This window comes from Poecilia latipinna, unplaced genomic scaffold, assembly GCF_001443285.1.
Source record: "Poecilia latipinna isolate Pla-1442-1.1 unplaced genomic scaffold, P_latipinna-1.0 Scaffold1602, whole genome shotgun sequence".
Taxonomy (NCBI): domain Eukaryota; kingdom Metazoa; phylum Chordata; class Actinopteri; order Cyprinodontiformes; family Poeciliidae; genus Poecilia; species Poecilia latipinna.
Genome location: NW_015114218.1, coordinates 70,875 through 92,625, shown reverse-complemented (window position 1 = coordinate 92,625; position 21,751 = coordinate 70,875). Strand labels below are relative to the sequence as shown.

The 21,751-nt window shown below is 40.4% G+C and overlaps 1 protein-coding gene across 3 annotated transcripts; it reads right to left on the bottom strand.

Annotated features, from left to right (window-relative positions):
• Positions 1 to 317: 317 nt before the first annotated feature.
• On the bottom strand, positions 318 to 21,563 carry wnt7aa (wingless-type MMTV integration site family, member 7Aa). 3 transcript variants are annotated; one of them, XM_015059135.1, is made up of 7 exons: positions 21,490 to 21,563; positions 19,585 to 19,672; positions 19,411 to 19,511; positions 15,929 to 17,046; positions 15,466 to 15,692; positions 11,115 to 11,386; positions 318 to 1,408 (listed from the first exon to the last, which is right to left on the bottom strand). In XM_015059135.1, exons 4-7 carry the CDS (start codon positions 15,997 to 15,999, stop codon positions 929 to 931), a joined length of 1,050 nt encoding a protein of 349 aa, XP_014914621.1. In that variant the 5' UTR covers positions 16,000 to 17,046; positions 19,411 to 19,511; positions 19,585 to 19,672; positions 21,490 to 21,563; the 3' UTR covers positions 318 to 928. The 3 variants fall into 3 exon arrangements, with proteins under 3 accessions (XP_014914621.1, XP_014914624.1, XP_014914623.1); XM_015059138.1 differs by lacking the exons at positions 19,585 to 19,672; positions 21,490 to 21,563 and having other exon boundaries at positions 19,411 to 19,538; XM_015059137.1 differs by lacking the exons at positions 19,411 to 19,511; positions 19,585 to 19,672; positions 21,490 to 21,563 and having other exon boundaries at positions 15,929 to 19,161.
• Positions 21,564 to 21,751: the final 188 nt, after the last annotated feature.

Genomic DNA, 21,751 nt, shown 5'->3' with positions numbered 1-21,751 from the left:
ACATGGTCAGTAGTTCTTATTGCAGGCTACAGGATCGGTCACGTTAACCTACATGGGATTCATTTCACTTTTTAGCCCCAGTGTTTAAGTTACCACAAATAAAATGAAAAAGTTGCAAAAAAAAAAAAAGCTTTTAAGTGCAGATATTATTTTTAGACATCCACACCATCTGCTTTGAGATGTAGTGGCGAGAGTATTCAGTGCAAGAACACAAAATCTTACCAAATATTTTTGTCCAGTTTCTAGTGCAAATGTACATTTAAAATAAGACAAAAATAACTCTGAGGTAACTTTTCAGAAAGACATAGGAGCTTGTTTTAAATAAATATTTAATATTGATGAAAAAGTGTTAGTTTCACTGGTAGATTATTTTATTTACAACATGGGAAAAATCTCTTATTAGTGAAGGAATCAGCCAATGGAAGTAGTATTTTTCACAAATTTTAAGAAATTGACTTAACTCCTATGTCTTGCTGAAAAATTACTTGAAAGTTAGTAAACTTGAAATAAGACAAAACTAAGATAATTGCATTATAAACTGGACAAAAATTACCTGGTAGAATTTGTGTGTTTTTGCAGTGTTTTCAATGTGATCAGTAGTTTTTTAAGTCAATAAATTACTATTCTACAAAATGAAAAGCAAATAACATTTGACATTAGTCCCACTGCACCTATAAACATAGACTGCCCCCCCCAAAAAAGTAGTCTGCAATATGAAAAAGCTCTGAACTTGAAAGATTAATGGAACAATTATGGACCTACGAGCTGAATCCAACGTCCATTGGCGTCATCATAATCAATAGAAGCAGAACAGGTCAGTTAAAATTGTTGTAATGTGATTTTGTAAAGAAAAGCCACACATACCCAAACACACACACACACGCGTTCACACACAACACAGTCCAGGTGTGTGCCCTAATAAATATCCCTATTTACAGGTGTACACCTCTGTCCTCTCGCTGCAGGTGTTGCACTTGACGTAGCAGCACCACAGGAACTTGCAGTTGCACTGCCAAACGTGAGAGTACTGGTGAGTGTTATATCCACGGCCACAGCACATCAGGTCACAGCTGTTGGGCTGCAGAGCAGTTTTATTGCACAGGCGCCCCTGTGTTCCCATGCTGCCGGTGAGCTGGTCGGCCTCGCAGTAGTTGGGCGACCTTTCGATGTAGACCAGCTCCGTGTCTTTCGGCTTGTGGTAGGAGTGGGGTTTCTTGACCTTGAGGAAGGTGGGGCGCTTGTTGCGGCTGGCGCGGACGGGCTCCACATGCACCGCTTGGTTGTACTTGTCTTTCAGGATGTATCCGAGCTGCCTGAACTTAGGCAGCGTCATCCAGCACGTCTTGGTAGTGCAGGATCCGGAAACACCGTGGCACTTGCACTCCAGGCGAATCTCCTTCTCGAGGACCTGCAACGCACATGGAAGGGTCGAAAGAAAGAAAATGAGTTTAAAGAGAACTAAAAGGCAATAATTTCACTGGATTTTCACTGGATTTCACTTGTGTCCCAAAGTTGTCGTGGAGAAATCACTTTCTGCCTAAAAGTCAGACGGACATTTTTGAAACAATCGTCCAACAAGGTCAGACAAACGTTTTCAGGAGTTTAGAGTAAAAGTTGGCATGCCAGAAATCTCAGAGCTGCTATGGCTAATGACTCAGTCTGGGCCATTCTTTAACTCAAAGAACAACATGTGAACTGTTGTCTTATTTAAAAAATGGTACATGACCTGTACTTGTACAGCACCTTCTCAAATCCAGAGGACTCCAAAGCGCTTTACTCTACATCATCCATTCACACACACATTCACACACTGAATTTGTGTGAATGTGAAAGGCCTTAGAATGATCAATGGGCTTTTCAGACTCCTTTGGGGTTTTTTCCTCTTTCCAATCCCGTGTTGGACACTTACAAAACAAAAGCAAATGAAAGTAGTTCTACTTAATGACTAGTTAATGAAAGTAGTTATTTTTTTTCTCTTGGATTTTAGTCAGCAACCTCAGACAGGCCCTTAAGGCCTGTTTGTTCTTAGAGATTTGGCCCCGTCTTCGAGGTCTATTCAGACATACTCATTTACATAAAAATCAATATAAACTGATCCGTGCTGATGCTAACATTTTATATTTTGTCTAAATAATGACTAACCTGCTTTAGACTTAATGGTTTTGTTTGTATTAAAGCAATGAAAATGCTTTTATGTTGTAAATGATAGTATTCCCTTAAGAGAAAACGTTTTTCTTCAGAAATAAATTTTTCCATGGTATCAAAAACATCATTCAGAATTTTTCTCCATATTGTTATCAAGTTTGAAATGTCAGTGTCTTGACGAGCCTGGCTGCAAATGATCATGTGTCTAACATAAATCACACAGATAGGATTCATTATTTTGGAAAGAAAACAATCCAGCAGTCCATTCATGCTTCAGGGTAATGGTGGTAGCAACAGCTCCAACTTGCAGCTTGATATCGGTAGACATTTTCTATAAATATAGTGATATCATTGAAGCCATGCTGCCAAGTGTACACACATACATTATCATGTTTTTAACAACCCCACAGTCCTAAGACGGGGTCCAGTCCGTGACCCCTTTACCCTGCGCGTGGTACCGGTGGGGTTGCACTGACCCTGCGTACGATTTTACAATTTTTTATCTTCTTCTTCTCCTACACCCCTGTTGCTTTCCCAGTGACGGTCCGTGACATCTGCCGCACTCCTCTGGATTGTCTCACTAAGACTTGTGGGAGGGTTAAACGTATCCACTTTGCCCAGCATTTCTAAAACAGACTTTTGCGCTAAAGTGCCAGTGAGGAAGCAATAATGCCTGAAGTCTGTGACTTGAACTCCAGATGTAACTGAGTCACCAAAAGAAGAAGTTTGCACTTGACTTACACTCAAACCTTGAAATTCAGCGCCTCTCCTCAGGCTCTACTTTAGTTTTGTAAATGAAACTTTTCTCATAGAATAAAGGTTGAAAGCAACTTGCTATAGTTGGTTTGAGTAAATGATTAGTGTCCTCCTTCTGAGTTGGTGTACGCCAGTGAATAATTGTCATGGCAACAAACTGCAGTATGATTTCTCTGCAGTATTTTTTCTAACCTGTACATGTTGGGAAACTGACAGACTTAGGGGGGGAAATGACTTGCAAACATCTCTGGAATGAGATGGGCAAGATAGTGGAGAAAATAAAAATCTGTTTTGGTAATGGAAAGGACCTTGGAACAACAAAAGAAAAAGATGCATTTTTGTTTCTCTGTAATATTATAGTATATATTATAGTATAGTATTATAGTATAATTGTTTGTCCGGTAATTGATGGGTTGCCGGTTTGAGACCAGCTGACTTCATAATTTCACAATCTTCCCATCGATAACAAGAACTAACCCAAGACCCCAAAATGTCTCTTCCAAAATGAATTCAAAGGCTCCCATGGCGACTGAAGACAGTTTGGTTTCTCAACACACGAGGACCTTTGTAGAAAGGAGAGAAAGGCCTTTTCATGGCATTGGCGAAGAACCTTTCAAAACGTCAGGCAGAGCTGCGGGAACATTCTCTGTGTTCCTTGGGCTGAATGACATGAGCTTAGCGTGTTTCCTTCTCACTGAGCGGGAGCCCTGGCTGGCATTAGAAAAGCCTCTCCCTGCTTTTTAATTATTCCACTCTGATGTGGCCTCAGACTTTCTGGAGTCTCTTGGGGTAATTGTCAAAAGCCTGAGACGCGCAAAGCTTAGTGTGGTCGTGCCCCCCCCCAGAGACCTGGCAAACACTGAAATAATGGAGCTCACTGAAGTGAAATCCCGTCGAAGCTGCCACTGTTTGCCTAACAGAACCCGTGTAAGCCTTCTGTGGCACCTTTTACGCCGCTGTTTATTCTTCTCAAGATGGGGAGAAACACTTGAAACACGCTTACATCATCTCCCATTAAATATGAAAGGTTTTCTACAATAATTACAGTGGTGTAAGTATAGTATGTACATACTATGGGCCTGACAGAGTATTACACTGTGATTAATGTCAGACCTCAAGCATGGAGCCTCATTCAAACACAGTTTAGAGAAGCTGGGATAAACAGAAACAACAGAGGTTTGTATGTAAAGTTGGGAAACTGAGCTAATCTGAAGCAGAAGGAATTGCACATCGGGTTGTTTTTTTTTGTTTTTTTTAAATTATTCTCTGTAATACAAAAGACTCACACTAACAAGTAATTAACAGTTTACTGACAGCTACTAATGTGAACATGTTGACGGTATGACTGCACTTTGCTACAAGTCTAAACATTTTTGGCCGAAGACAGTTTGGACCAGTTCAAGACCCACAGGTCACATTCAGCCTGTGAATGAATGAATCCTGATCACGGCATACAGCTCAGGAAAAATGAAGAGCCCACTGAACCCCACTGAAAACCTCCTGGTTATCCCACCAAATATTGGTTTCTGAACTCTTCCTGAGGTAAAGTATCAGTATTTTTGTTTCTAAATGAATATGAACTTGTTTTCTTTGCATTATTTGAGGTCTGGAAGCACTGCATCTTTTTTGGTATTTTGACCTTTTCTCATTTTATGCAAATTAATACTAAATTGGTGCTTGGAATTTCAGAGACATGTTGTTAGTAGTTCATAGAATAAAAGAACAATGTTCATTTTACTCCACCATATACCTATAAAAACTAAAACCAGAGAAACTGATCATTTGAAGTGGTCTCTTAATTTTTTCCGGAGCTGTATTTTCCTATAGAGTATTTATTATTCATGGCCAACCAGAATAGTGCCCATAGCAATAATACCACATATCTCCCATAATGCACCACAACAGCTCAAGAGTGCATAGCCGGTGGTTGATGAAACAAGGAAACTTATGGCACTTATATATATATATATATATATATATATATATATATCCCAGTCTGACATGTATTAATTAATCAAATAGATCCACAGCACAGTCACATTGCATATGGTGCAATACCACTGCAAGAAACGGCAGTTCTACTCCTCACAGATCTGTCCTTCCTCTCTAACATTCATCTAATTTACAGTTTCCTTTTGATTTAAACAACATAAAATGTATAAAAACTGGGCAAAGTTGCAGTTTCCGTTGTGCTGCAGCGGTTTCGCTTTAAATAATCTTGACTTCAGTCTGAAAGTTAGTTGGCAAATTACAGAGCTCATCCCTGACTTAGGGAGATCTTTCCATTTGTGTTCACCGGCTTGGAGGTAAGAGACCTGATGACAACCGGCCTCAAGCAACTGTGGCAAAAACTGAGCCAGGGCCGTAGCTCCGCCCACGTAAATAATGCTCTGAACACAGGGCACAAAGTGGCCGGGGCTGGGGGGCACCAAAATAATCAGGCATCACAATTAATCATAATGACAATATATTTAACTGAAAACATGTGAAGCATTACTCTGAAGTTTGTCTGACACGTCTAAGTTTCCCTCCCAAAAAGAGAGAGAGAGAAGCAGGATGAATGGTTGAGATTGTTTTACTGTTGTAGACAGAAAAAAAGAGCATAATTTTACATGCAATTAGCACAAAGTACAAAGCATGCCAAGACATTGCTTTGACAATTGAAAAGCTTGAAAAATAGTTAGAGTTAAAGCAACAAAGAACTGAGAAAACTACGACTCCATGTTCAGGCTGTTACATCCGTCAAAAATGATTTGATTTGAACAGGCCCGTTACAGTCTCAGCATCTAAACTAATTATTTAACTTGATGTGAGAAAGTCCTGCAGCCTTTTCTCCTCCTAATTAATCGTCCTCAGTGAAACAGAATCTGTCATGATTATACAATGCGTGTGAGCATGAAGTCACCCTCCAAGAAAATACTCAAATACGAGTAAAAAAGTATTTCATAAAAAGCCTCGTCAAGCACTGAGTAACTGATCACCAGAACATCGGATTTAATATTTAACAATGACATCTGGCAGACAAAAATAGCATTTTATGTAAAAAAATTCTGGTTCTTTAAAGACTAAAATTTAAGAAATGTTAACAAATAAAATCATTTCATAATAAGATTGAGGCAGAAGAAAGATTTTCCAAATCATTTTGTTTTTAAGAAAAAAATAACCTATGAGGCTAATAGTTACGCTTGGTGATGCTGATATAAGCCTTAACACACTCCTCCAGGTTTACCTAGCAGACTTCTTTCCTGCAGAAACCTGATACAAGACACCAACCAGTGAAGACATGAGAAGACTATTCCTTTCCTCCATTCCTATGGAGTGTGCAGGAAAACATCTCAGGTTTAATGCTTGGCCAAAGGCCATATGAAAGGTTTTCTACAATAACTGCAGCAGTTTACTGACAGCTACTAATGTGAACATGTTGATGGTATGACTGTCAACATACCGTGATTGGTCTTTTTCTAGACCAATCACTAGAAAAAGAAACAGAAGGGCTGATTTCTACGATGAGGCCGTCTGTGTGTGTGTCAGCGGTCTTCACCATCAACACTCGATGCTACTGCGTCCTGGCTGTGCTTTGATATTCACTCTTTTCTCCTTCTCTCTCCCCTCTGTCCATGTCCAAAGGGGAGCGAGACAGTTCCCTTTCCTGGGATGTGGTAAACATCAGCCATCCATCAGTGCTTTCTTTCTTCATGCACAGAGTGTTTGACCGTCTCCGATACACCCAACGAACGCAAAACCCCCCATCAGCCCTTGAGTTATTGTGCACTAGCAACTTCTTGTAGCCATAGATAGATAAGAGTTAGGTACGCAGTGAGGACCGGTGCCAGGAGTCATTCCAGAGGATGTTGCAGACTGACTGCTGAAACACCCCGAACCCCAAACCACTCTGCTACAGTCTACACCAAACCGAGGCATTATGCAGCTCACAGGCCTCATGTAACCTGCTGTGACAACCTCTGACAGGCCTGTGTGTGTTTGTACTACATTACTGTGGCAATACAATGATGCAGCTTTTATTTTGAAGGCTACTACCGCTACAATTTTTTCGCTAAAATACTATCATTGGTGCACTGCTGCGCCTCAGCAAATGTGAACAGCTTCTGAGACTCTCAGTTATCCCTAGTGGAGCAACATAGTGCCATTTCATAGTACAATCTAGCAGCTATTTTAACTTCAGTTGTTATAAAAATGTGCATCTAAAGAGATATTGCTTTAATATCTTCAAATAAATATTTAAATTCACCATCCTAATAACTAGGTTTGCTTTATAGTGGACAAATTGAGATTTTTGAGTACAAAAATCTCTGTTTTCATTAAGAAAATGATAGCATTTTGTCTACAATGTATTTCGACTTAGATTCCAAGATGTAACAAATGAACCCAAATATCTTTGTTACACTAACTGTTTGGCCAGTAGGTATTTTTCTTTCCCAGATGCTCCGTGAACTGTTTCAACCTCACTCAGGGGCCATCATCACTGGAAGAAAGAAAACCTACAAATACTGAGACCAAACCTGGACCGAGGTTTATTTCCAAACGTGACGATGCAGGAAAGCTAGGTTTCCAGTTAAACCTTTAATGTGCATCACAGGATGTGACTCGTTTGATTCTGCAGTCGACTGCTTGATTGTGTGGCCAGTATCTATCGATCTGTCGATTGGCTTCCTGTGTTCTGGTTAACGACATTAAACGTAGCCAATGCGAGCCCAGTCAGGGTCCTGAGGCAGCATCAGGTTGCTTTTCATCTCACAGTATACATTCTTGACTTGTTTTCTGAATGACTTCAGAATGTTTTGGGGGGTTTTCCCCACAAAGTGATTCAGGGCAGTAATTTATATGAAAATGTTATTACACAATGAAATTAAAGATTAGACGTCTTCCCGATCAGTTGGGCTATTTCAAACTAGAAGAATCAAATAATATGAGCTGACATTTTTCCCGGTCTTCTATTTCTGGAATACAATACACATTAAATACTCAGGGTTATATCTTCAAATTGTTTTAGCATGGTAGCTTGTCCCCTTGTATTTACAACAGAATTAAAATCTGTTCACTGATATCCAGGTCTGGACAGTAGGCGGCCATGTTAACTGGCTGTTTATACTAAAAATGTTTGTCTTGAATGACAAATATAAACAGAGTTAAACTGAACATTTTAAACCCTGTTTCAAGGAAAAGTAAAACACTAAAACAAATAGCGTATCCTTCACTGGAATGGCAATAAAAATTGTAGGGATGCACTACATATCGGCACCAACATCAGTATAGGCTAGTATTAGTCTTTTTTTTTTTTTTTTACATTTCGGTATCGATACAAACTGGGTCGACATTAACTACTAATATTTATTTTTATGTGTTTCTGGTTAGGAGTTTTTCCAAAGGTGTTGAAACAATAATAAAATGTATGTAATACTGGTAAATATCAGCCATCACAAAAATAATCTTGATATCGGCCCAAATTTTCAAATCGGTGCATAAAAACAAACTGCATTATTTAGATTACCTTTACATCACATAGATACTCTGTCCTGTTATGCTTCACATGTTCTGTTTTATAACACATGATCCAGATGGAAGGTCATCGTTTTTGCCCACAGCCCAAAGCAGATTCAGTCGAAGATCCAGAGTTTTCTATATCGGTCTCATGAAAACTGATGTTTTTAAAACACGGAGTGAACTCCCCCAACATTTCTGAAACTGGAGTTGTTTTATCATGACACAAATCTTGGCCCAGCTCTGAATATCTGCTCATGGCAGAGAGAAAGAAAAAAAATATCGCAGGTATTTACTGTTCCCAAACAACCCTGCTTCAAAGAAATTACCCAACACATCCTAACTAAAATGTGACATGAACAGATTAGAAAACCAGTCAGATGAAAATGACTAATTCAAATAAAACAGAACATAACAAAATCAGGCAAGAGAGATTTGTTTTTCCAAATCAGTTTCTTTCAATATAAAACGTCTGTGTCAGGTGAGTTTTCTGTTCAAAAGATGTTTTTCCTTCATTCAGTGGGTAGAGAATCCAGAAATTTTGCTCAAGCAAGAGTAACGGTACGTCACAATAAAGCAACTCAAGTAAAAGTTAAAAGTATAGCGTAGTAAAAATACTCCTAAAAGTACAGTTTTAAAAAAAAAAAGTTACTCAAGTAAAGGTAACTGAGTAAATGTAACTAGTTAATTCCACACTCTGCTAGTACCAGCAGCCAGAGCTAGCTCCACTGGCTGCTGGTGGATGTTAGAATTCATTTTAAAATCATTTTGTCTGTTTCTAAAGTCCCATCCAGTCACCGTCGGCTGCTTAACCATCACACACCCCTGTCCTGTTCACACAGACCTGCTGATCAGCTTCTCCTCAGTTCTTTGGCTGCAGTTCCACATGTGGAATAACCTACCACTGCAAATCAGACAGGTTTTTAAATCACTTCCTAAAACTCTGACCTCTGCTCTGACCTTTGACACCGCTTGAGACATTTGTATCTGTTTAAAACATTGTAAAATGTCCCGTTAGGAACATTTGTTGCAGATGTTACTGCACTGAAGGTTTGGAGTTGAATTTCAAACATCTAATATTGGATAACAGTTGACAGAAAACTTTTTTTTAACACTGTGTGACGGCCTAAAAATAACTAGTTTAAAAAGAAGCCTTGAGTCTCGATGGGGCCCAACTGGGTAAATAAAAATATGAATAAATGTAACATGCAATAAATGTAACATTGATACAGTATCGAAATGAGAAATAACCTAGAACTCCATCTGTGTGCAACAGTGTGCTCAATAATGATCTCAATGGTTGAATTTGTGCTCTTTACTAAATACTTTTTGACAATAAGACAAAGTTCCTCTGAGATGTTCTAATCTGGACATAAGTCACCAACTCATTGCTCATTTTTTTCAGAATATTATATCAGAGGTTTGTTAAAAATCTGTATGTAGAGACACTGTTTATCTACAGTAATGTTCAATAAATTAGAATAAATGTCCCAATGAGTCAGATTGACTTTTGTAAAATAACTTCTAGGCAGATCTTACACCAGGTGTTCACTGAGCCCACGTTTCTGTTTTTAAAAATTGTCTTATTTTATTGGTCTGATTTTTTATTCTAATTTTTAATGTTGTGCTTTCATTGACTGTAAGTGGAAAATCATCCTAATGAACAGAAATTAAGTTGTTAAAACATAAGCTTTTGCCTGATCTATATAACGTGTTTCACTTGGTGATAAGAGTTAGTGAAATAAATGAACTTTTTAACAATATTTTAATTTATTCAACGGGTTCCATATTAGGGCTGCACCGACTGCAGTTTTCTAGTCGATCGCCGATTACCAATTTTAAAAAAGCCTGACCTGCCGATTCCCATTTTGGCCGATGCCAATTTTGTTTTCTTTTGTCTAAAATGTTGCTAAATATAGCAAGAAAGTTACTGACTATTGTCTGATGGGAGAGCAGAAGAGGACATTTTCTTTAGACCTTTGCCGAGGTAGATAAGACCGACTCCTGACAAAAAGTATTGGCCGATCTCCTAAAATTAAGAAAATTGGTGCTGATAAATCAACTGGCCGATAAATCGGTGCACCCCTAATCTGTATTCGTGAGCATATTAGCAAAACATACAAAACAGGAACGAATCATTTAACACGTACTGCTAATAGCAGAAACCTGAACAGTGAGCAAAATCCTTTTTTTCTCCCACAAACAAACACACACACACACACACACACACACACACACACACACACACACACACGCACACTCACACGCAAACGCGCGCACACACACACACATACACACACACACGCACACTCACACGCAAACGCGCACACACACACACACACACATACACACACGTTTGCGTGGCTATCTTTGTGGGGACTTTCCACTGACTTTCATTCATTTCTACAGCCTAAACCTTACCCTTATCCTAACCCTAACCAAAACTCATTTCACACCTTAGTTTTAAACCTGACCCAAAAACAGCATTTCTAATTGTGGGGACCAGGCTTCGGTCCCCACAATTAGCAGCAGGTCCCCATGACCCCAGGTCACATAGTATGTCAGGAAAATGGTCCCCACAAGGTATTATAAACAAACGCGCACACACACAACCTGAACCTCACTCTCATCTGTGAAGCAGAGCGACAGCAGCGCAGGTTCGCTGAGAACCTGATTTGGTGTTATGGTCATGGAAATCCTTAACCCAAACATACCTTTCGGCCCACTTCGTTGTTGTGCAGATTCATGAGCGTCCTGGCGTTCTGCTTGATCTCGCGTGCGTCCACGAACACTTTGGAGAACCCCAGGCCGTAGTGGACGTCCGCAGAGCAACCGCCCCACTTCCAGCCCTCCTCCTGGTTGTAGAAACCCTGCTTCTCCTTGTCGCAGCCGCAGCCACTCAGAGTGCCCTGGGTGCAGGCCGCGGTGACCGCGTGGGCCACGCCGGCCGCTATGATGGCGTAGGTGAATGCAGCCTCCTTACTGCCTGCGGAGACAGAAAGATGAAGAAAGAAAAAAAAGCAGTTTGGACGACAATTGAGCACAACAGGATCCACTCTTTCAGGCCCTGTCAAGCCTCCTTACATACCTGGCATAACTGCTTCAGAGATGATTATGAAATGCACGAAGCAAGCCAAGTGCAATTCATTAATCAGGCTCTCTTTAAAGCAGATAAACTTCAGGATGAAGATCTAAAACGCAAAGTGCAAAATGCGATATTTCGGATGGGAGAAAAGCGCAGATGAAAGAACATTTTTCTCGTAAGGTAATTTTATTTAAATAGCACATTTTCAGCAACAAGGTCATTCAAAGGGCTTTACAAGAGTTAAGTGAAATACAAACAATAACAAAAGAAAAACAAGAGAAAAATAAAAGCATAAAACTACATATTGGTTCTCCGTGTTTAGTAGAATTTATAAACTAGTCGGGGTTTCTCTAGATGAGTTTCTCAAGATTCTAAGTTTGTTCTAATTCCTTTTCTGGGTTGCTGGATAATTATAAGTACTCCATCATTTATAAGCTAGAAGGAGTTGTGGAGAAACATTGGACGTTACATTTGATTAAGGACAATCAAAGACGCAACTTCATCCTTGGGTGATAAAAATATATATATATATATGCACAAGGTTTGACCTAGAAAAATGGCAAAGCCACTAAGACACTACAGGAAGTAATGGCAGTGATTCATCCAGTGGCCCGTCATATTTTTGAGTTAAAAAATGTTTAAAGTTGACAGGAAACTTGAAAATATCACTTGATAATTATGTGCTATTGGAAGTTTGGATGATTCACACCTGAACTTCAACTATAAAGCCTTAAAAATGCAAACTTTTTTTTTTTAACTTAAATAAATAAGCAATGCTTAGCTTGGTGGGGGGACAAGTACAGCCTGGTGGCCCGCCTGCCAGGCTTAAATACACTGGAGGAAACCCTGTATGCATTTTTAATACATGACAAAAGAAATATTTTTGCATGACTTCTGGCCGGGTTCCCTGCCAGCCGCCATGCTGGTCTCCACCCTGCGGAGGTGAATCAGAGGCATGCACAAACCTCCCAGCACGGAGAGATTCCCAGCCCTATAAATCTGACCACTTCAGGCCAACTGCAGTTTTTATTAATTAAATTGGAGATAACTCCTGGTGGAGCGTACTTGGACTGTATCCAGGAACAGTCAATAAAGTTGCTGGATTTTAACAGCTAAACTTCTGCAGAGGCACTTCTTCACACAGATCTGGTCCTCGGACGAATCAGAGGACCAGTCACAGCGGTGTGCCGCTCCGCAGATAGACTACGGTTGGCTTCAGCGGTTCAAAAACTGAGAAGCCATTTTAAGGAGTTAAGTTGTCAGTGGGACAGATCCCTAACCCTAATGCCAAAACACTACCCACTGCTGCATGACCGCCAACAACAATCCCAAATTTATATATTCTTGTCAGGCGTCAGCGTTCCAGTCCAGTAACACAAAACAATGGATTCGCACTCTGCAGGGCAGCTGGACCTGAGCAGCGCTCAGCTGAACTCCTGACTAAGATCTGTTCTCTGCAGCACAAAAACGCTGAGACTCCCATCTTTCTTCGATTAGATGTTAAGGGACATGGTAACGGAGAGTCTTCCTGAAGCGAAGCACTGGGAATCGTTTGATGGTAAAAAGCTGCAGAACCTGGAGGGAAATTTGTAAACTTACAGCAAAGTGCTTGCCTGAACTTGAAGTTTTTGGGGAGGGGAAGTGTTTTTTTATGTTTTTTTTTTCTAATGAACATACATGGTTTGGCTGAGCAATGATGAAAAGAATTTAGATCTCTGTGTATGTTTTTTTTAGTGCATAAAATTAAGTTTGAATACTACTGCATCCAAAAAGATGCACTGCAAAAACACTAACTCTTACCAAGTATTTTTCTCAAGTTTCTAGTGCAAATGTCTTATAACCCTTGAAATAAGACAAAACTAACTTACAAGTAACTTTTCAGAAAGATAAAGGAGTTTGTTCTAAGTAAGCAATTTTTTAATACTGATTAAAAAATACTAGTTCCATTGGCTGACTATGTCACTTAAAACAAGACACTTTTCCCATGATGTTAGTGAAATAATCAGCCAATGGAACTAAAACTTTTTCATCAATATTAAAGAATTATTGACTTAAAACAAGCTCCTATATCTTGCTGAAAGGTTAATTGTGAGTAGTTTTATCTTATTCCAAGTGTACTAAGACATTTGCACTAGAAACTAGACCAAAAATACTTGGTAAGATTTATTGTTTCTCCAGTGAAAGACTCCTCCACCGCCAACACACTGGAAAAACACTAAATCTTACCAAGTATTTCTGATCTAGTTTCTAGTCCAAACAACTTAGTCCACTTGAAGTAAATCAAAACTAACTCAGAAGTAACTTTTCAGCAAGACACAAGAGCTTGTTTTAAATAAATAATTCCTTAATATTGATGAAAAGGTACAGCTTCCATCGGCAGATTATTTTACGTATAACAAGATATTTTTCTCATGTTATAAGTAAAATAATCTGCCGATGAAACTGGAACTTTTTTTATCAGTATTAAATAATTATTTACTTAAAACAAACTCCTGTGTCTTCTGGAAAAGTTACTTATGAGTTATTTTCATCTTATTTCAAGATATTTGTACTAGAAACTAGACAAGAATTACTATGTAAGATTTTGTGTTGTTGCAGTGTAGGAGCTGCGTTAAACCCCAGGGATGATGCAGCAAGACGCAGATATGCTCAACGAAGGATTGAATATCCTTAGGGAGCAAAACGACACCCAAAGACCGAGTCCGTCCATCCCTCCAGACGACAGGCAGGACGTCGGAGGACGTAAACGGCAGAGCGTGGGGTTGTTAGGACATATTTGTGCTCTGCCGTCTGCAGCTAAGCATCGCCTGCAGCTTTGTTCCACAGACACCATCAGACATGAGGCTCGCTTTCCCACAGAGCAGATGCAACCGGCCTCCGCTTCAGACTCGTAGACATCTGTCCAAAGGTCGGAGGGTCAAGTACCTCAGAGGAATGTTTCCTCTGGACCGAATTTTTTGGAAAATTTATAGCAATTTTCAACAATCCATCTCTCTGCGGTGGCATGTTTCCCCTTTCTGCTAAGGGAGACACTGTGGGGTTATTAATGTAGAATAAAACATGCCAGTGCAATCACAGAGATGGTTTTCATTCATGTATATGAGCAATGTTTCCTAATTTGGTCTTTTCTGGAATTTTATTGGGGGGGGTGGGGTTGTTGCATCATGTCATATTCATATTAGAAATATTTTTAGATGTTGTTTTGCCATCAGAGACAAACAAAAAACAGCCTGCATTGCAAAAACACAAAATCTGACCAAGTATTGTCTAGTTTCTAGTGCATTTGAATTAGTGCAGACAAAAATATCTTAGAAGTAACTTTTCAGCTAGATATAGGAGCTTGTTTTAAGTAAATAATCATTTAATATTGATGGAAAAAGTACTACTTCCATTGGCAAATTATTTTACTAACAACATAAGGAAAATGTCTTCTTATAAGTGAAATAATTAGCCAATGGAACTAGAACTTTTTCATCAATATCCTCCTGACTACCAGTAGTTCATTTTTGTCCTCTGTAGAGGACATTTCTAAACTTCAATATCTCCCACCCCCTGCATTCTACTGAATTAATTCCTTTTGGTATCTGGAGAGGACATTTAGGGCTTTTCAATGGTACCACATGTGAAGAGGTGGGACTTGTGTACATACCTTTTTCTAATTCATAAAAATGGTGTTCATCAGTAATAACACATTTTAAGGGAAGAGACAAAGTAAGTGCATAAAACCTTTTATTACCTCACAAAGACGGTGGGATTTTTTTTTTTTTTAAAAAGGTGATTGGACAATATTTTTTTTTTCCTGGTAGTCAGGAAGGAATTGAAGACTCAAAACAAGCTCCTATATCTTGCTTACTTGTCAGTTAGTTTTGTCTTATTTCAAGTTCATTGGTATATTTGCTCCAGAAACTTGAACCAAAAAACTTCTTGGTAATATTTTGTGTTGTGCAGTGCGGGCAGACAGACGTTTCCCGGCTACCTACCCACTTTGAGCTCCTTCCCAAACACGGTCCTCTCCCCCAGGGCCGAGCAGTTCCAGCGGCCGTGCCTGAACTGGAACTGGCACTCGTTGATGCCCGCCTGGACTCCCTCTCCCACCACGATGATGGCGTCGGGTCGGCTCTGACAGATCGTCCGCTGCCGGGGGGCCAAGCCCGGGATCTTGTTACAGATGATGCTGGCTCCCAGCGCGACCACCGACGACAGCCCCCTGCGACGAAGAGGAGGAGAGGGAGGAGGAGGAGGACATGCAGGTGAACATGCGTCCAGCAGCAGCAGCAGAACAGCTACAAGTGTGCAGGAAGAAACGCCGACAGCTGACTTTCTGCTTTCACCAACTCCTCTCTCTGCGGAGCTGATGGAGAAACTCACCTGCCGGCTGGTCCTGACCTAATAACCTCCGCTGTCGGATCATTACAGCCGAGCTTCAGGAAATCCACAACTCACCCGATTTTAAGGTAAACTACTCCGAGGCAGAGGAAAAAATGGAAAATCCAGCGCCGGGTCTTCCTGCTCATGGTGGGATTTAATCCTCTGCCGCAGCAGAAAACTCCTTCAGGGTCTCCAGGTGTTCCGAGCCGTCGGTCCACAGTGAGTCCACAGTGAGTGGCAGCGGGCCCGTCCCGGTCTGATTCGGTGGGAGTCCGTTTGTGGGAGCCTGCGGAGGGGGCATTATTGGAGCGGCTGATCCCGGCCGCTCCGCTGTGTGAACTGGCTCAACGATCGCGTCCGTCTGGGTCTCACTCCGCGTGGGGCTACCTTTTTCTATCAGGGCGTGTTCTGCCGAGGATCTGCCTCCGAGCCCAGCGCGCTTCTGACCCGAGGAGCTGTAGAGCCGCGCCGCCAGGCTGGTAACGCCTTTTATGTAAAGCGTCCCAACAGGGAGAAAACAGAAAGTTTGACAAAAGACGGCCACATGAGGCCACTAATAATGTCGTACAACAAAGCCCATTAAAATGTCAGCAGTTTAATTTACATATAATAAATATAACACAATACGTGCAGAGTGGGGTGCGGAGGGAGCACCTGCCCCTTTCATCCTCGGTGCCCCAATTTTTTTTTTTTTTTCTTCCAAAAAATGACTGAATCGATTCTCATCAGAGACATGCCTCTGCCTCCATGTTGCTAGGACACCATGCCCATGGGGTGGTGAGAGGGGGTGACGGGGCGGAACTGCGCCCTTCAAATGTCAAATTATAGCCGAGATTTTTTTTTCTTCCAACATACACTTAATAAAACCGTAAATTACACTTAATACACGTAATAAAACCGTAATAAAGGTCTAATGTTGAAGTTACAAATACCCGTTTTTATTTCATTTCGGGGTTTTTTTCAGTAGAAAAGACACACAGACACAGAAATAGTTAGGCTGCTGAGAAAACTTCTGACTTTATCAGGCTGTCTCAGTGCCCGGTTCGCTACAGCCTGGGTTGGTGCCACCGCACTGGGTCGGAAACAGTACCGTGACTTTCACCACGACGCACCTCAAAGCCCCGGTACCGCCTGCCTCCGCTCCACCTTCACCTCTACCAGGCGCGTCCTGACAGGATCTGGGCTGGAGGCGCCTGTTTAAGAAACAAAACAAAAACAGAAACCAACAGGCTCCTGTACCACACTTTGCGCGTGAACTGTTTTCGAGCGGAACTACACAGGAAGACGATGGTCTTTAGCCTCAACTGCTACAGAGAAAAGATTGGGCCCATAAACATTTAGAGCTCACAAAATATCACATAAACAGTTTAGCGAAAATATGGTTCCAACAATGTGGACCGCAGCATTAAACCAAACACGCGACAATTAAATGAAGCAAGATGTCCCAAAACTGATACTGTGTGACGTTTTAATGAAAATTGGGATTAATTTGTCAACAAAGTAAACTACAATTCTAAGTTTCTTGTTCACAGCATCTCCTATTAGCTGATTGGCCCAGTAGAAAACCTGCCAGAGACAATCCAAGTGAAGGGGAGAAAGTCCAGGTTGTAGCGATATGTCGAGAATGTTTTTGAGCAGAGTTCATCAGGATTGCAATGCTAACAGAGGACAAATAGATGAATTAGTCCTGAAAACGTAACTCTGTGGCCTACAAATAAAACACTATGTATGGGTGTATGTGGGTTATGGGTTAAGATGCTCTAGTCAAAGTCCAGAACTAAATCCAAATAGGAATCTGATGACACTTTCCATCCAATACAACAGAGCTTGACTTTCCTTGCAAAAGTGAATGGGCCAAACTTTCAAAGAACAAAAATACAAAGTCATATGACTGCACAAGAATTTTAATGTGGGGTGACAAAGGGAACTGAAAACAAGTGCACACCACACTTTCCAGATGTCACACAATTCTCAGAAACATTTATCAGCACTTTGTGTTGGTCTCTGACGTAAATTCCCATCAAAACACATTAAAAGTCTGGAGCTGTAATGGGAATGCTCCGATTAGTGGACTGGTTCCCAACAACACCAGCTGAAGAAGCTCTACCAGCACCAGGATATTGATTAACACCTTGTGCTCAACTAAACACATTTAAAATGTGATGCTTGCTCTGATGGTCTGTGTCAGCCTTCAGTTCACTAACAATGATTAACAACAACATATTTAACCAACTGTGGATAAACCGTTTCCCTGCCTCTGATAACACATGCACTTTTTACTGATCTGAATTATTAGCACAGAATAATTCAGAGGCAGCATCTGTTCTACTGATGGAACGCTTCATTTAAAGGTGCCGATTCAGAGGACTGCTCTTTAAAGTAGTCACTTCACACTTCATTACCTTTTAGAGAACAGTAAAATAAACCTATGAACAGGGTTTACAGATCCTCTCGTAAAACAGTAAAAGATAAATGCCGCCACCTAATGGTCACTCTTGGAAGTACGGTGGTAAAAACTTGCATCTTTTTTTTTTGAAAGGGTCAGTATGATGTAAAATCAACTTTTTTTAACCTTTATATCCTATTATAATGTAATCTCCTCATCAAAAACCTACCTTGAGTCTTGCTTTGATTCTTTCATGTACGTTTGAGAAATACGTTCATTTCCCATGCTAACCAATCAATTGTGCAAAACACCAGCAAAAGTATGTTTTTGATGAGGGAATTAGATTATAACATGATGTAAAAGCTCAAAATAAGCAAATTTTAGATGATACTGCCCCTTTAAATGAAATTGTTTAGGGAATGCAGTGATAATTACGCAGGAAGAGGCAGTAAAGTGCTTCCTACTGATGTTTTAGTCCTTAAGTTTTCCAACCAGCTGCTCATCAGTGACTCATAGGTCAGTTTACACCAAACTGGAGAACAGATTTGTATCAGATGTCTTCTTGTGATGTTTATGGAGACTTTAAAGATGAATTCAGGTTTAAAAAAAAAGAGAGATTTCTCGTATAGAATGCAGAACCGCAGAGGTATTGGCTTTGGTGTCGGTGCAGCGACCGACTGGCTCAATACAAACCAGATAGTAGTTCTGTTTTCCAGTTGCTACTGATGACATCAGAACATAACCTTAAATATGGTGTCAGACCTTTTGGTGACACTTTATTTGAAGAGGTGCGCATAAGACTCACATGACACTGTTACGAACACGAATGTTTAGAACTGTCGTCATGAAGTGTCATTTGGGAAATAATGACACTTTAATGCAAAGTTGACACTTTTAATTAACTTTTAATGCAACTTTGCATTAAAAGTGTTATTTACCGAATGACACTTGTTGACAACAGCACTAACATTCATGAAGACTCCTTCATGTTCATAACAGGTGGTGTGTATAAGGCTGACGGTTTCATGTCAGCCTTATGCACACCACTCCAAATAAAACGTCACCAGGTTTTCTTTGGGGTTTTCCCACTCTCCAGGGAAGGCAGTGGGTTGTATAGTTATCTCCTAGGCAGGGCAAACAATCACAACCTTAAAACTATACAATCTACTACCTCACACTGAGTGAGCAGCTGAAGAACGTTCTAACGGTGACGGCGTCATCCGGTGGAGAGCAGCAGGAACTCGTCCACAGCTCAGACCGACGAGTAAAGCACTTTGAGAAAGACAGCAGGTTGAATAGTTATCTCCCAGTGCGGGTGTGACCCTAAAACTATACAACCTACTACCTCATCCCACCGTGCAAACGAGGATGTCGCTTCGCTTTCCGTCTTGGAAGTGTGGGGAAAAAAAATCAAATCTGGGAGAGGAGCCTTCCTGTGAAAAAAGAAAAAAAAAAAAAAAGATGGAGAGCAGAGATTGTGGAGTCAGAACAGGAAGTGTCAGATGTCACAACACAAATACGCCCATGCTCACAATTTACACCACAAGTGAGATGTTAGAGAACCGTTAAAGATTGTTTATTTTATTAAAACCCCTCATGGAAATGTAAAATTATCACAAAATATCACAATAATGATGTGAGCTGTTATAAATGTATATTTCCTTAACTCTTCTGTCTTTAAACTGTCACTCTGATGAAAAAACTGTGAAAGTAAAAGCATTTTCATGAAGTGGCAGTTTCTGACATGGGCAACCGCCCAGGGCTGCATCGTGTGGTGGAGCCAGCATGAGCTCCATCCCTTCATTTAACCCTTATTCCCTTCATCCATCCATCCATCCAAAGCTTTTCTAATTCTCTTGGGTTATCATAAATTCCTTCGTTTTAGTTACATTTTCAAAACGGTGACAGAAAAATCTGAAGGCTTTTTAGGCAGATTATAATTCACACTCCTGACCAAATTCTCTTAAAAAATACTTTATTGATCCCAAAGGGAAATTAAATGTTGTTGAAACTAATGTAAGTAAAGAGTTATTGTAGACAGTGATGGCTGTGGGCAGGAAAGAGCTCCTGTAGCGGTCTGCATTACAACCAATTTGAACAAGCTTCTGACTTAAGACGCTGTTTTTCTAAAGTGTCTGCAGACATGCGGGTTGACTACTGTCAAATGTGAAGTGCAGAAATGCCCTGGTGGGCTAGTCTGTCAGTCAAACATCAGAAGAGGATGGTGGCTGATTCTTTTAGACCATTACTGATCTAGATAAGATCGGAGAATAAGTATCAGCCAATCATTGATCTCCCAAAACTAAGGAAATCGGCTGGCCGATAAATCGGGGCACCCCTAACTCAGACTTCTGATTTCCCACAAGCAGCTGCAGAATTCAAGACTCTGTGGTCCAGCAGGAAGTTGTGAGACAGTCAGTGATTTTTGTCTTTGTGGACAAAGATGTCATCACTTGAAAAATTGATGGGTAACTTCTATGTCATAACAATCCTTCATTGTTATTTTTTTAATATAAAGTTTAAGTGGAGAAAAAATTGTACACACATATATATATATATATATATATATATATATATATATATATATATATATATAATATTTTTTTTAATTTATTTATTTTTTTCCCTTGCTTGTACACGTTTCTAAAAAAAAAAAAAAAGAACTTTAAGTTTAATTTTCCCACTGTGGGAACAATACCGGGATATTTTCATTGTATTTCCCTGTTTTTCTCCTTTAACTCATGTAGCTGGTGTCCATTAGGAGGAAGGAGGCTCCTCTGATCAGAAGTTCTTCAGAACCCGAGCACCTCCTCCGTCTTCCAACCCCGTCTTCCTCCTTGGACAGCCAAAGAAGCTAGCAAGCTAATCCCAACCATAAGCCACGGTGACAGACAAGATGAGTCGGAATTATTCCTGGGAGAGTCTCATTTCTGTTATAGCTAACCTTCGAGATAAAGCATAAAGCCCAGAGATGTAACCCGCAGTTACAGCAGCGCCACATTCTCAGCCGAACTCCGTTCCCCACTCCTGATAACCAGCTAGCTAACAATCCCTGACAGCTAGCATCACGGTCCAGCATGGGTGTCCAGAATAGCAAAGCTCGCATTAAAGTACCGGAGCCACTCTTCCGGCCAGAATGCCGCCTTCACCCTCCTGGTTTTCTATCAAGGTGAATATCAGAGCAAAAAAATCCAACTAGAAGCTCATACGGACCTAAATACCCCATGTATAAATGATTCTGTCCACCCACCTGGCTGACTGTCATGGAAAAATGCTCCTCCACTGTCCAACTGCTTTGAGTCCCTACTTCTGTTCACTTCGTCCCCTCGCAGCCGCAGTGCTGCCACCTTGTGGTTCATGTGTACAAGTATTCATGCATATAATATTGTAAAGAAAAAATACTGTTGAGCAAGTGTAAAAAAAAAAAAAAAGAAAGAAAGAAAAGAGTTGCTTTACGATCTTAAAACATCAAAATTCCACGTCACTTTATTTTTTGGTCCGTCGGTTTATGT

What these genes read in the sequence shown, in the direction of transcription:
- wnt7aa (XM_015059135.1), bottom strand. Translation starts at nt 15,999, where the DNA reads ATGAGCAGGAAGACCCGGCGCTGGATTTTCCATTTTTTCCTCTGCCTC. An exon ending in TGGGAAGGAGCTCAAAGTGG is followed by an intron (nt 11,387 to 15,465) that starts GTAGGTAGCCGG and finishes CTGTCTCCGCAG; the next exon opens with GCAGTAAGGAGGCTGCATTC. An exon ending in ACAACGAAGTGGGCCGAAAG is followed by an intron (nt 1,409 to 11,114) that starts GTATGTTTGGGT and finishes TGTGCGTTGCAG; the next exon opens with GTCCTCGAGAAGGAGATTCG.